This window comes from Kryptolebias marmoratus, linkage group LG12 (genome assembly GCF_001649575.2).
Source record: "Kryptolebias marmoratus isolate JLee-2015 linkage group LG12, ASM164957v2, whole genome shotgun sequence".
Lineage (NCBI taxonomy): Eukaryota > Metazoa > Chordata > Actinopteri > Cyprinodontiformes > Rivulidae > Kryptolebias > Kryptolebias marmoratus.
Window position 1 is genome coordinate 18,113,943 of NC_051441.1, and position 15,164 is coordinate 18,129,106.

At 46.0% G+C, this 15,164-nt stretch overlaps 1 protein-coding gene across 2 annotated transcripts; it reads right to left on the minus strand.

Moving 5' to 3' along the window:
• Positions 1-67: 67 nt before the first annotated feature.
• ubn2b (ubinuclein 2b) lies at positions 68-13,939 on the minus strand. 2 transcript variants are annotated; one of them, XM_025006009.2, is made up of 17 exons: positions 13,206-13,939; positions 10,476-10,604; positions 9,411-9,512; positions 9,136-9,267; positions 8,948-9,054; positions 7,305-7,863; positions 7,150-7,220; positions 6,938-7,067; positions 5,696-5,802; positions 5,497-5,607; positions 5,268-5,411; positions 4,093-4,143; positions 3,954-3,996; positions 2,447-3,700; positions 1,358-1,565; positions 915-983; positions 68-647 (listed from the first exon to the last, which is right to left on the minus strand). In XM_025006009.2, the coding sequence occupies exons 1-17, from the start codon at positions 13,602-13,604 to the stop codon at positions 601-603; spliced, it is 3,663 nt and encodes a 1,220-aa protein (XP_024861777.1). In that variant the 5' UTR covers positions 13,605-13,939; the 3' UTR covers positions 68-600. The 2 variants fall into 2 exon arrangements, with proteins under 2 accessions (XP_024861777.1, XP_024861778.1); XM_025006010.2 differs by lacking the exon at positions 915-983 and having other exon boundaries at positions 13,206-13,938.
• Positions 13,940-15,164: the final 1,225 nt, after the last annotated feature.

Genomic DNA, 15,164 nt, shown 5'->3' on the forward strand with positions numbered 1-15,164 from the left:
TCAGTACGACCTGTTAAACCCTCCTATTTAAGATTCACACAGGAAACAAGTCTCGGTGCTCGTGCCGTCAGTATAAAATATTTAAAACTTGCGTTTTATTACTTCATGTAAGGGTTTTAATTAAAAGTGGGCTTGAGTTCTATACAGAAAAAACAGATTTATCTAAGAATTCAAGTACAATGAAAACATGTACAGCTCGGAATAAAAAAAGCTCAGATTCAACAATTTTGCAGTTTACATTTCATACAGGTATCAGTGATAATTACATTATGATTTAAAAACAGCACCAAATAGATTCACTGACCATGCATCAGAGCGGGAGATGGACAAAAAAGGCACACAGTCCGACCACCCAAACGGGTTTCCACACACCTTTTAACCCCTTTTCCTCACCTCTCCCTGTCCACAGTGATTAAGGTCTGTCTTGTAAACATTATTCTTTTTTTAAAAAAAAAGGTATTTGACTGTGGTGTTAAGGTGGTGAGCTGATCTGCGAGGTGTAGCCCACTCGTCGCGAGTGGAATCTACTGATTTAAACCCGCGTTCGAATCTTGAAGTGTTCGGATAACGACGGTAGTTGCTCGTTGGCATCCAGCTGGATCATAGAGTCTTCCTCTTATTGTCTCCTCCTTGGCTCTGACTGACATCTGGACCAAAACAGAAAAGGAAAGAAAAAAAAAGGGGAGGGGGGGGGGCAAACTTTAATCCACCAGTAAAAGAATCGCTGAACGTGACGTATAAGTGATGGGATTACAGCTAAAATAACCCCCTCCCCCCCACAAAGACATGCTGCCACTGACAGATGAGAACAGAACCAGACGACCCGATACAGACACTTGAAAAGAAAGGAGGGGGAGAGAGACAGGAAGGGGGGGGAGGACAGGGTTGGAGGTACAGGAAGGGTCAGATTTTACCTGAGAAAGCGAGCTGCAAGTGAGGAGGCAGAGCAACCTGAGACCCTGACTGGAGACTCTTATACAGATCTGAGGAGACAGGACAGGACAGGACAGAGCGACGAGGGCGGGAGGGACAAATGCCAACAGAACAAGGAAGCGAGGAGGAAAGAGTGGATGTGTCAGCATAACAAGAAGAGAGGAAGATTTTTTTTTATTTTGAATGAAGAAATTAAGTGCCAAATGTACAGAGAGAAGAGAAGATTTGGGAGATGAAGCAAACAAAATGAAATAATGTCACATTAATAACATTTAGCTTACATTCAGACAAACAATACAGAGTTTAAACAAATGATTCTAACACACAAACACCAAACAGAGGCTGCGCGGGAACGCAACAAACAGGAGCGTCTGCGCACCGACTTCAGATGTTTAAATAAAGTCAAACTCCCCCCCCGACTCACTCTGCGTCAGGGTGGAGAACGCCGCGTTGCTACTGGCCGCCGAGCTGCTCGTCGCCGGGCTGGAGCCTCCCGTCCCCAGCTGAGGCAGGCTGAGCATGGAGGGGAACTGGAACGGCAGGGACACGGGCACCAGACCCCCCAGCATCCCGAAGCCCAGGGGGAGGGACGAGGCCGAGCTGAGCAGGCCGCCGCTTCCTGTCGTGGAGACCTGCGCGGGAGACGGCACCGTTAGAAGGATACGTTTGATCGGAAATGGCGGGGGCGTTCAGCTGATGTCAGAATCACATGATTTGTGTCGTTAAAATAGTGCACCATATGTTAGTTTGTGCAATTCCTGTTACAAATACAAGACTGTGAACTGATTATCTTGTGCTCACCAGAGGGAAAAACTATAACTGCCTTTCCACAATTTCCTGAAAAACGACCCAGAACCAAGGTCTAAATGGTGCTTCAGCAGAACTTTCTAAAGGTATTTAACACTTAGAAGGAAACGTAAGGAGACGACACATGAGGCTGTCGAGGCATCCAACCAGCTGATGAAAGGATGGATGCTGGATGACTACCCTGCTATGATGCTAAAGGTCAGCTAGAGTCCTGGAGAGGTCTTCAGGTGGGTGTGATAGGTCCACAACAAAACCTCCGTAGGGAGGTTGTGGTGGTTTACAATCATGGTGGCGCCGTGTTTGGGGTCTTGGTTAGAACGAGGTTGTTGACGTACATCAGCAGGGTTTGGTCTTCAAGATTTTGAAGCAGAAGCTGACCTCGTTCCTAAAACCATGGCGTACTTGTGTAAATCTACATCCTGATGAGGTTTAGGAGTGGCGCCGGGGTGCGGGGAAAAGCATCTGTTTGTTGCAAATTAGCACACACACACCGCCATCTGGAAGGCAGGCGTCTGGTCGCCGCAATCTATTTAGACCTCTGTTTTGCGTCGTTCTTCAGGGAACTAATGGAAGGCAGCTTCGGTTTGTCCCTCTGACGATTGGTAAAGTGTACAGCTGAGCACAAGATAACCATTAGGCGGGAGATTCTCCGACGTGCGCCGAACGGCCTCTATGAGCGAACCAACACTGATCCGTCTGTACAAACCTGTGGAACAGATACGACCGTCTTTGTCCCCTGAGGTGTCCCGCCTCCGGCCCTCTGACGCTGGCCTGCGGTGGCAGACACCGCTGCGGGGGAGGCACTGGTTCCTGAATGCTTGCTTACAGATGAAGTGTTTATAAGGCTGGTGTTGGCGGTGCTGTTAATGGTGGGGGTCTTCTGGCCGCTTGGAGGCGTGTAGCTGCCCTGACCCGTCTTGGCTACTGCTGCTCCTCCTGAGACACCTGAGAACGGGGGCCTGAAGCCGACGGAGGGCTTGTGAGTGTACTGGTGTAGGGAGGGGGCTGCCTGAGAGCGAGGAGTCTGAGAGATGGAAGGTGAGCCTGAGGAGGTGGTCGTGGGGGCGATGGGGTTGGGGGTTCGCGGGGTGAGCTTGATGATGGGGGGGATGCTGCTGTGGGTGGATTTGGTGAGGGTGGCGTGCATAGGGGTGATGAAGTTCGACTGAGGCTGCGTCTGACCTACGGAGAGCGCCTGAGGGGAGGGGGGCGGTTTGCTTTGCGAGGTCTGGGCAAGGCGGGAGGCCTGAAAGGTTTTGTGGACTATGAGTGGGATTGACGCGAGGCTGTGTGGTCGAGTCTGAGGTGATGTGACGATGAGCGTGTCACCGCTGTTGGCTTTATTATTGCTGCCCTTGAGGAGTACAGAAGTGGGGGTGGAGGCCCCCGACTTTGAGCCCGGGGGCACTAGCGGAGACGCTGTGGGTGGGGGGCGGGGCTTAGGAGGGGACACCGAGGCAGGCATGCTTGCTTTCGTCATGCCCACACCCAGAGGTCTTTGAGTGCTCAGAACAGAGTGTCTGTGGGCCTGCACCGCCCCCTTCACAGCCCCCATCCCATCCGGCCTCACTGAGGTCAGGGGGGAGGACGTGGTGAGAGTCGACCGAGACAGGGAGGCGGCGGACGAAGAGGTAGAGATGTAGTGAGGTGTGCTGGAGGCGGGAGCGCCGACTGAGTTCTTTTTCTGCTGCTGGAGTAGAGGCGAGGCGTGGAGGCCCGGGGGTTTGGTCGCGGCCTTGGGTCGGTCCGGGGACGGGGGGCTGTCTCCCTGAGCCAGGCCCTTAGCCGCGTTGCCGAGGATGGCCAGAGCCTGAGAGATGGAGTCGAGGGAGGGCGAGTCGTCGAGGGAGTCGAGACATATGGGCTCCGGCGGGGACTGCGGCGGTCGCTTGGCAACCGGAGCAGCGGGGGACGGGGTGGCGCCCGCTGAAGGCGCTGGTCGCTGAACCCACGCTACCTCCTGGAAGCACAGAGAGGACAAGTTCAGCACGAGAAGGATGCGTTTTAGCGTCTCAGCTCAGGATTCTAGAAACAGCTTCAATCTGATCTTGTCGAATCAGAGGCAACTGGACTGTTTTCCTTTTCAATTGTGAAATCTCACTGGATGAGACGTGAAACATCTCCCACCCACAAATAAATAAACCGAGAAAGAAGTCCAGCTGCCTTCGGCTCAACCGGCTCAGATTACACGGTGTGAAACACATTTTACCAACCTTTGGCTTGGGTTTCGGTGCTGGGATCATCTTTTTCTTTGCTCTGCAGCAAACCGACAAAACGTGCGAGTTAATAGCAAGTTTCGAATAAATAAAAAGTTCAGAATTCAGAATCAGGTCAGAAAGTCACGGGACTCACATGTAGCCGGTTAGATGACCATGAACCATGGTGCTCTCTTTGAACAACATCCTTAAAAAAACAAACAGAAACACGAGTTTAAAATCCTTTTCTGTGAAAGCATTCGGCGCCATTTGCTGTCACTTCTGCGTGCCCTTTTATTTTCAATATCATCGCAAGGTAAGCTGTTTTTATCATCTTGTGAAAACAAAGATAATAGGTGAAAGGAATAGTTTGGTTGTTTTGAAGAGAGTTTCTGTGGAAAGGTTATGAACGATTAAAATCTAAGATGGCAGTCTTTGGAAGTTGGTTTTCAGACAATAATGACTAACAGAACAGTCCCTCTTCTAAGGTAAAGTCTGCCGTCTTGAAATGACGAATTTTTCAAAAATAATTCATGCAAACGATATTTTATAATCTTTTCCATTGCTGTCAGTTTCACCTTCCACAGATATTTCAGCAGAAATATGCTGGACGTTCTTCAGGCTGCACTGGAAGTGCTACAGCTAGTTGCTGCTTCTGCTATTTGTACTAAAACCTTCTGTAAATAACTAATGAAATATTCAGGGCACGGCGAAGGTTTTTACAATCATGTTGCTGCTATAAAATTGTGGAGACTTGAGTCGTTTTCAGATGGCAGTGATCCCCTTTGGTCACTGCTGCGTTCAGACTAGCCATTAACTCGTCGGCCCAGTTCAAACTGAGGCCGCTCAAAGAGGCATCTACAACAGGTAAGATATTAACTGTTTAAACTTTACTAAAGAACCCCATTTAAAAAGTATCTAAACCTTTTCTTTACCATAACTACTAGAAATTATTTTCTAATCCTAATAAAACTCAAAGATTCCTTCTTTTCAGAGATCAGTTCAGTCGTGATGGAAACCTGGAAATGTCACCTGAAGGGACATCCAGCTAAACGCACGCATGATTTCACTGTTTCACATTGTTTCCACGTGTCCTGACGGCAATACTGAACAAAAAGAAAATCTGTCAGACGTAAAAAAAATGTGCTTTTTTATAATTGTTTTCCTACAATTCTTGTGATCATGAAAAAACTAAAATGATAATAAATTTTCCCAGATAAATAAATCCAGCCTGGTTTATCTCGAGGTCAACTAATGATGGCTGGGACAAAATGGTTGTCCCTGGCCTCCACAGGAAGTAGTTATTAAAGGAGCTCGGCGTGCTCCACACACCTGGCCTGCATCCAGCCCTTCGGCCACAGAGGTTTCACTTCCGTCTCCATGAAGGCTTTCAGGTAGTCTTCCAGAGACAGCGAGTTCTTGCCCTCCAGCTCGTAGCAGCCCAGCTTCACCTGCACCAGGTTACACAGCAATGACCTGCAAACACACCAACAGGAGGAAAAGTTGTACGTCGTTGTGTTTATTTCCCAGCTACCAGTCCGGCACCTAAAAGGCCTCCGACCTGAGTTTGTCGTCCCACACAAACTTCTTCCGAGGCCCCATCACCCTCTTCCCCGGCTTCTCCTCGTCGTCGTCTTCCGACCCGTTTTTGTCTCCTTCCTCGGACTGCTGCCTGTGAGACGAAGGGGAAACGGTCGTGTGACCAAACCGTCGCCGCAGCGTTCTGCTCGTGAAAAGAAAAGAGGCGCTGGTTTTCCTACTTTGCCACTTTGGCGATGCAGTCCATGTTGTAGCGAGCGATCTGCTCTGGCATCACGCTGCACACGGCGAGCTTCAGCTTCAGCAGCGGCGTTCGCAGTCGGTCGTCCTGTACGGCAGAGATGTCAGAAAATTACACCGACGTATCCGGGACAGCGTGCTAAATATAGTCACTCAGTGGGAACAAAGACGGGGGGGGGTTAACCCCAGCCCCTCATGTTCAACACACGAGTCGGCTTGACTGATTGATTTCTGGCTGATTCATTAGGCTGATTATTGACATTTTTAAACGCATTTGCCTCGTCCAGTTCTGAGTGAACTAAGCTGATTAAAGGGCAGGCAGATCTGTGAACGGCACAGACTCTACGCCATTTTGTGGGGTGAAGCGCATCCAGGTATTTAGAGTCCTCCAGTTTGACATGCGGTAAATGATACTGCCCAGACCGACTGGGTCGCGGCAGATGGGACGCCCGTCCTGAGTCTGGCTCTGGTTCTGTTGGAGGTTTCTTCCTGATTAAAGGAAGTCATTTCTTTCCACTGTCGCCAACACGCTGCTCAGGATGGGAGACTAAGACAAAGTGATGACTCAGCCCAATCTGCTGGCTTCTCTTACCCTTAACTTTTACTAAATGTGTATGAATGTTCCTGTACTGCGCCCTGAGACGATCGGCTCTATTTAATTAAACTGAATTGCAGTCCTGATATGGTAGAGTAACACCCTCAGAGTCCAAAATAATGAGAATTGTTTAAAAAAAAAAGTCATATTTAAGCAAGAAAAACGGTAATCTAATTCTCATCTTTCTGAGCCCTAGATATTTCACTGATTAGATAGGAAACCTTACTAATATGAAGAATATATAGATAATGGAACAAAAATTATTCCAAGTCTTCAATGAATTGTAGCAAAAGCCCGGGAGCCGAGTCACTCAATCACAGGCAGTCACCATTTTTATTTTAATCCATAAATGTTTTTACTATTTATGAGCCAAAGACTAACGATTTGCAGAGTTTTCGGCCGGTATCTTGTGGTGAGAAAAGAGGGAGTTAAATTGGTTATTTAAGGTTCTGGTCAGACCTTGCGTCCAGAGTAAAGACTATGAATGACTCTCAGGTACTACCACACCACTGAGGTGACTAAGCTGTAGCCATTTTTCGTGTTTGCTGAGGTCGACCAGCTGCGGCGTGAATGTGCTAGTTTATCAGTTGTGGACGTACATCCAGTGATTACTTCCTGGCTGACAGACCTGTACGTTGAGGCTGAGCTTCTTAAGGCGTTTGAGCAGAGCTTCTTTATTGCAGGGCACGAAGGCCTCCAGGTGAGAGTAGACAGCTGAACGCACCTCCGTGGGCTGCTCCTGGACCTGCAGCTCGATGCTGTCGGACGCAGACAAACAGAGGGGGTTAACATTCTCCTGCCTTCGTGGCGGGCCGCAAAGACAAACTAAATGGTACTGACTCCAGCAGGATGTTGTTCATGTCCAGTGTGAAGAACTTCTTCCTGCCCTCCTCGTCGAACAGACGGGACGCCTGCGAAAAGAGGAAGAAAGTGAACGGGGATTCGTGCGGCGTACGCTCAGAGCTGAGATGCTGCGAAAGGGGCGACGCTCCCACCGCTCTCAAGTCTTCGATGCGCTTCGCCAGCGGGCCCGGCAGACCGCCGGGGAGAGGAGGAGGAGGGGTCATCATGCTGCCGCCTTGAGACGCTCGCCCGGCGCCCGTTTTGTGCCCGAACGAGCCGTTCTCCCCCTGCGCGGGGCTGCCGGGCTGTGGCGAGTCCAGCATCCCGAAGTCCAGGTCGCCCATCATGTCCTGCAGGATGTCGTTGTTGGTGGAGCCCAGCAGCGACATCACAGCCTGGTCGTCCGTCAGGTCGGTCACGTTGCAGTCGTTGCCGCCAGCACCGCCAGCACCGCCGACAGCTCCGCCAGCGCCGCCAGCGCCGCCGACAGCACCGCCGCCAACCTTGGGGAGGGCGCCGACGAGCGCGCTGTTGGTGCTGGGCACTTTGGCGTTGGGTCGTGGCAGACCGCCGGCGGCAGCCAGGTTCTTCTTGCGCATCTCCTCCTTCTCCCGGGTGAAGCGGCGGATCATGTTGGCGAGGTGCAGCGAGTCCTTCATCAGCTTCTTCCTCTTCTTCTTTTCCGGGCGGTGAACGTTTAGAGACGAAACTCTGCCAGAATTTAAAAAAATAAATAAATAAAAATATTTTCAGAAGATGCAAAAACACACAGCTTACTTTTACTGTGAAATTCATCAAGTCTGTAGTTTCTATTTTTATTTTTGCACAAATAGAAAAAAAAAAAGATCATTAAACATTTTCTGACATCTTCGTCTTTGCGAGCGTTCTCTTGTCTTGCCTCTGCCTCCTAAATGAGCTGTGGCTGAACTTTAGTTGAAAAAAAGCCGAAATCAGCTAAAGAACTGACAGGATACTAATAATACAACACTTTACACCAGATTTACTGTAATAATTATGAAATATAGAGTGAATTTTGAGTCCCTATGTGAAGAATTTACAGTAATTAACAAAAATAAGGACCGTTTCTTTGCTCTCGTGTTAAACAAACATGAAGAAACTTTATTTTACAGAAGAAAATTCTGTATTATTTTGGAAGAAAATTCACTTTAAAAGTGACTTTTTACTAAATCGTTGAATGTTCTGTTGAACCAAAACACTTTTTTTGCTGTATTTCTGCTGAAATTTGTCAATATTCATGAAATGTTGGATATTTTCCAGTTTGATTAATGGACATTTTAATAATCTATCTTGTGATAAAACAGATTACAGGTGAAAAAAATGGTACACCATAAAAGATGGAAATGAGAAAAGCAATAAAGTTTAGATTTTATAGAGCCTTACGGTATAATGGAAGAGCACTGTGTTGCTGATCGGATTTATTTGTGTTTATTATTTGAAACAGTAGCCTGCATTTAAATAAAGATCAACAGGAAAGTATCAAAGAAAAAGTTTACATTCAAGGTAATTCGCTGGTTTTTAAGGGTGAAAGGTGAAACATTTCCAAACTCGTTTTTAATGATCATGATTACAACTTTGACCCAAATGTTTGTGATTACTTTCCCCCATAATCGAGCAGCTCAGCGAAAACGACCGGGATAAACCCGGACTAAAATAAGCCTGGAAAATACAAAACGGGTTCCTTTTCTTCCATATTAAAAGTGCTTCAAGAAAAAAATAAATAATAAACAGAAACAGAAGGTAAGAGCAAATAAAAGTACTGTCAAATTAAACTCACCCAGGCTTTGGTATTTTATTTTTTCTTGGTTTCTTGTCCTCCAGAAGTCCACCGTCCTGCTTTTTCCGTCGTTTTTTGATCCCCCGGTCTTCGCCGTCTTTCATCTTCTACAAACAATCGAAAACGAGGTTACAGCACATGTTCAGTTTAAAACCCCAAAAATAAAAGGATAATGTTTCTGAGCGGACCTTGAAGTGATGATCCTCCGCGTTGGTGTTGTCGCCCTCGGAGTCGGACGCGGCTCTGAACTGCAGCGTGCCCGTGTTGATGTAGAAGCCTCCATGTTTGGTGGTGAGAGACGCCGGCACCAGCTCGTCGTACTGAGGGCGACAGGAAACCGCGGTGAGATTTCGGCCACTGCGCGCCGTTTTCCCCTCGACGGGGAAAGAACTGCAGCCGGACAGGTCGCGCTTTGTTGTTTAAACCAAAAGGCGGCGGCGCCAACGGGTCGCGGTAAACTCACGGCCTCCGAATTATCTATGAAGGGGTCCGTCTCGTCGTAGCCGTAACCGATGTCGATGAGATCCTGCATCCGGTCCTTTTTCTTCTTCTTCGGGCCGCCTCCCTGCAACAAAAGCGCAGATTAGAAGACCCTTCAAAATAAAACGGACGACCAGAAACGTGAGAGAGGCGGCAGGAAGCCAGACTGCCACACATAAATGAGGAAAAACTGGTCAATTAAAGGTGCGGTCTGAGGAATCGAGAGGAAAAGACATGTTTACGCTGCTGCCGGTGGCTCGTTAGGGTCACCATGGTAACCACACACCTGTGTCTGTCACTCTTAATAGGACAGGCAAACAGAAACGGAGAAGAAAACGAATAAGCCTCAAAAACTGCAAGACGTCCTGAAAAGAACTCCTGACCCTGAGATACTAACAGCTTCTGGTCGTCACACACGTACATTTTTATGTTTCCAGTGTAGTGGAGATACGACAAGTCAAAAAGACTCCTTATTTCCAGCTTTAAAGAGAACTTGGAGCTCAGATACGGTGGGACTCAATGAGAGTTTGGGTGTCTTAAGCAGGAAGTCACAAACGGGTTTAAAGAGGACCAAAAAATGCCTGATTTGATGTATAAACTGAATTAAAAGTGTTCAGTTTGTGGGAGTTAATAAAAGACTGCAGAAATTTAGAAAAGGCTCAAAAGTTAGTGTGCGACATCATCACTCTAACATGAGTAAAATCTTCAAATGTTTAAAAAAAAAAGAAACATGAACGATGTTAAAAGTTCAGTTCTGTAAAGTCCAACTTTCTGTTTAAACCTTTGAATGATGTGATCCATGTCTGACATGCCTCACATCGTGGTGTTTGTGGGATTTTTTTGGCACTTTTTCCTGACTGATGATTTTTTTTGGACGTGTTTATCTAAGGCTGAGGGAGAAATAGTGACAGCTGAATGGCGACAATAAGGCCAAACCGGTTCTTTTAGGATCGAGATCTACAGGAGTTCGGTCGTTTAGCGTCTGACGCAGGCGACGGGGAACACCTCTCTCTCGTTCACACGTACGACCCGAGACGTCGCCGCTTACGTATTTGCTCTCGAACTTCCTGGCCAGCTCCTCGACCTCCCGCCTCTCCTTCTCATCGTCCGCAAACGGGTCGCTGGGGTCCAGAGGGGGAGCGAGACCTTTGGGCACCGTGGCACCTGCAAGCTGCACCTGAAATACAAATATCAAGGAAGCGAAAAAGGGGAAAGCAGAAAGTGACATAATGGTTAGGATTATCTGATAAGACAAGATTCTCAGAAAAACTCATTAAAAACTATTAAAAAGGAAGTTTTCACTATATTATAAAGAAGAACGGCAATAGAAAGAAAGTATTATTAATCAGAATAAAGTCCACCTTATATCAGCTACACTTCATCCCCCCAAAACACACATCAAGTGTTATATTTAAGGGAAAAGGGTTTTTAGACGTAAAATCAGCATCACTGTTTTAATGGACGTGAATATTTGCAACACGTGAACGTGGTTCTTCACCATCTTTATTATCCATCCCATAATAACAGAGACAAGCTTTACTCAGACAGGGTGGGTCTAACAGTGGAAGAGACGGTATTTTAGTGCTTTTACTCAAGGAAGCAACAAATCGGGACTAATTTATTTCAACGTAAACATTTTTTTAATCTTCTGTTTAGAACATCTCCCCTAATTTAATAGAAATGCAGTCAAACAAGTGAATATTGATTTAACAAATATACGAATTATAAGGACAGTACAACCATCCCCAGACGTTTACATTTTTGAAGAACATGTTCCTTTAATTTAGAGACGGACAACATATTTATTACCAAAAAACTGCTTTTATTGGTCTATTTCATGACTGAAATCAACTAAATGGCCCAGATCAGATCCTTACAAACACTGAGATGCCTGACAAATTGCACAACTGTGGATAAGTCACACTTTTACCTCTCTGTGTTGTTATATATGTTTAATTGGAGTCACATACGAGACAAAGAACCACTCATTACACTCACTGTAAGTCTGAACGTAGCTATAGACTTGCTTTATGTTGACCACTGACATACACAAATATGCCATTTTAAACATTTACTTGTATATTTAGTTTTTTTTAGGATATTATAAGCCAGACTTTTCCCAAGTGTTCTCTGGTATATTACACTGTAAGAAAAACACTGCTCCCAACAAACCAAATAACCTTTTTACCTCTTTAGAGCTCCATATTGTTGCACATTTTCTGCTTTTGTACACATAAAAAGCACAATGCTACATTTCCCCTTTATCTCAATATACTTTATACTTATAATCTACATTTAACGGACAGATTTTCACCCAGTATTTTTGTTTTAAAGCCATAATAGCAGTCAAAATGGGATTTTATTTTGCGTTTTTTTGTATACGAGTATCATCTATCATCAAAATAACCACTGAATACGTATCATTCATTACCAAATGTCCAAGGCGTGATTTGTGTTAAATTAGTAAAATCAGCAGTCAGATTTTGTTGCCAACAATTTCGAGCCGTTTGTTTACGCCAAACATTCAGAGTCTCGGCGCACGACGGATAGAGTCGGGAAAATAAATCCCAAAGGGGAACGGTGAAGTTCTTCTTCTGGAAAGAAACGGCGACTAAAAGCTGTGAGGACGAGAGGCGACAGAACTGAAGCTGAAGTAAAATATCCTGAACTCCGACGGGAGAGTTTCTGTAACTCATCAACGGATTTATTTGTTCACAAACGGTGGAATTAATCTGCTGTTTTCTAACAGTTTCTACAAAAACTCTGATGATGAGTTACATTAACCCCCCAAAACAAGAATTTAATGATGGAGAAACAGTGTTAGAAGCATAAAAACTGAACCTAAAAACATTGAAAAGCTGCATATTTTGACAGCTATTATGGCTTTAATGTGTGAAGTTTTATTGTGCATCTTTTGGGCCAAGGTGGATAGGGTACGTTTGAATCTTTTCACGTTTTAACATTTGAGTGTTTTGAGGGTCCAATACAAAAAGAGCAGTCAATTAGTGACTGTCGACTGACAAAAACATCTCAGCTGCCAGGAAACTTGTGTAAAAAAAAACCAATTACTTTTAGCTCCTCGTTTCAAATACAGGTCTGACCACAACAGAACCACTTTAAGTTGTGTGATATGGAGACATGATGGGTTGACAGTAAAAAAAAAATTAAAAGCCATCGCTACACCAGTTCCACAACCTTTAAAAAAACTAAATATTTACCAAGTCGGCTTGAGAAATCAAAATTTAACTAAGCAAACAGCACTTGGAGAACAGGCCAGGAGGAGTAAAGTGCACCTTCTTCTTTTATCAGGAGCTGAATTTAATGAACGCAGTCAGAAAGTACTGCTTTTACTAACTTATACAGCAGGAGACTCAAAATGAAGGAAACATCACAGAGTTTACAGGAGCTTTAGTTGAGAGTGAATCATTAAAACACCTGAGAGGATGAAGCTAATAAATACACAGCTGGCCCTAAAAAGCTCCTGATGCTGACCTGATTCTTAAAAACTAACAATTCAGTGCAGGATTGGTTCACCATGTGCTCCTCTGAGGCGACCTGGTGGTTAAAATAAGCCCCTTTTCCTGATTGTTTTCTTGCCTTGTTGCAACATCATCCCAGACCCGCTGCAGCTGTAAACACTCGGAGTTTTCATCCAAACAAACCAACAATCTGTAAACTTCAGGAGGGGAAAGTGTGAGCCCAGGAAGCAGCCGGTGCAGCCAGGTTAGCTCCCCCCCACCACCACCACCCTCCTCTTTGTTAACATGGAGCCTCTGACCTGAGAGGAAGAGGAGGAAGAAGAGGAGCAAGTCGCCGTCGTCTGGAGCAGCTCGCTGTAGCTGAACTCGGAGGAGCCCCGGTCGTTCGGCTCGCTCAGCGTGAGGCGCAGCCGGACGGTGGGCCTCTCCTCCCCGCTCCCGCCGGCGTCGCCTCCCTTCCCGAACAGACCTCCTCCTCCTCCTCCTCCACCACCACCACCACCACCACCTCCTCCTCCGCCGCCTCCTGACCCGCCGCCGACGACGACGACCGCCGCGGCTCCTCCGCCTCCATCTTTCCCGAACGTGATGTCGACGGCCTCGTCCTCGCGGCGGCGCTTCTTGCCGGGCTCCGGGGTCTGCGGCGGGCTGCCGAAGGAGGAGATGGTGACGAAGGGCACTTTCCTCGGCTCTGCCATTTCGACGGCGCTCCTCTGAGCGGCAGCTGCTCGGAAATAAATCGACAGCTAGCTCGTTGCTCTGCTAGCTAGCTCGCTCAGAATGAGTCCCGCAGGCAACACGACGACTTTTACCTCCTTTGACCCGTTTTAATCCATATAGTCTAACTCCCGGCACTAGCCCCGTCACCTACGAGGGTCGGAAAGAGTAGGGAATTCCAGTTTTGCGTCTTTTCATAAACATTAGCGTTTAGCTACCGTAAGGAGAATTTTGAAGTAGCCATCTTGATCATTATTATCATTATTCGGAGGCTGGGCGTATGAAAAGAAAGCAGAAAGCAGAGGGGAAGAGGAACCGCGTTTGTCCAATGGCAGCGCCAAAACACGCCCACCTGACAGATAAGCGCGAATGTGGACGAGGTGACAGTTCTGCGCATGCGCGGTGACCGGTGTCGTGCCGGGAAAAGTAACCCCCTCCGACCAGGAGCGCCGCTCAAAGTGGAGAAGCGCTGCCTCCTCTACTCCACTGCGAAGCGCAAATAAAAGTCAGCCTAAAAGTTAAAAAAAAGACAAACGGGCATGAGTTTGACAGCACTACTTACAATAGTTTTTATTTACTTATTGCATGCATACGGGGTGCTTTTTAATGCAATTAATGTTAAAAATGGCAGTTGTCTTGGCAACGTGCTTCCCACAAACAATACAGCGTATAAAAACACGTATTTAATAGTTGTGACCTTAAATGTACTAAAAAAAACCGAGTCAAATTGTTTGTTTTGAAGTTTGAGCGCGTCTTTTGTGAAAACAAACGCCCTGAAGCTCCTGTAATGGAGATGACTTTGATTGTAAGGGTGCCTTTTTTTGGCACAACACCTGCTCCTGAGCGTGTCCTTCGCATGGAGGAACTTTATCTTAGACGGCTGGAAGGCCCTGAATGGGTATTATCTGTATTTTTACTGCTTTTCACCTTAACTTTGCTCGTAGCAGATTCTATGATGATGAAAGTGCTCAATTATTGGTTTATAATGAAAGAAAAGAGTTCTGCTTGCCTATAGTTTTATAACCGAAGGCCATTTGCAAAGAAATCTCAGCACAGCTCCCTCTGCTTGTCAAGTTTGGTTTTAACTCCCTTCGGGTTTTTGTTACTTTCTCAAATGAGGATATAGGTAAAATAAATCATTTATGATCAAATCAAGGGTCTGATATGAAAAATGTTTCTGATGAGGCTTTATTATAAGTTAAAGTCAGTCAAGCAGCATGGCTTTTTATGGCAGGTTTTGGGACAAGCCAAAACTTTGGCACCAGTGAGAAATAAAGCTTGAATCATACTTTGGGGACTAAAGATCCAATTCAGCAAAATGATAAGTACCTCAGTTTCAGATGATTTTCCTGCTCAGTGTGGGAAGCACTTTACTTTTATCTCTCCACTCATCTACAGGTGCTGGTCATAAAATTAGAATATCATGAAAAAGTAGATTGATTTCAGTAATTCCATTTAAAAAGTGAAACTTGTATATTATATTCATACATTACATACAAACTCATATTTCAAATGTTTATTTCGTTTAATTTTGATGATTA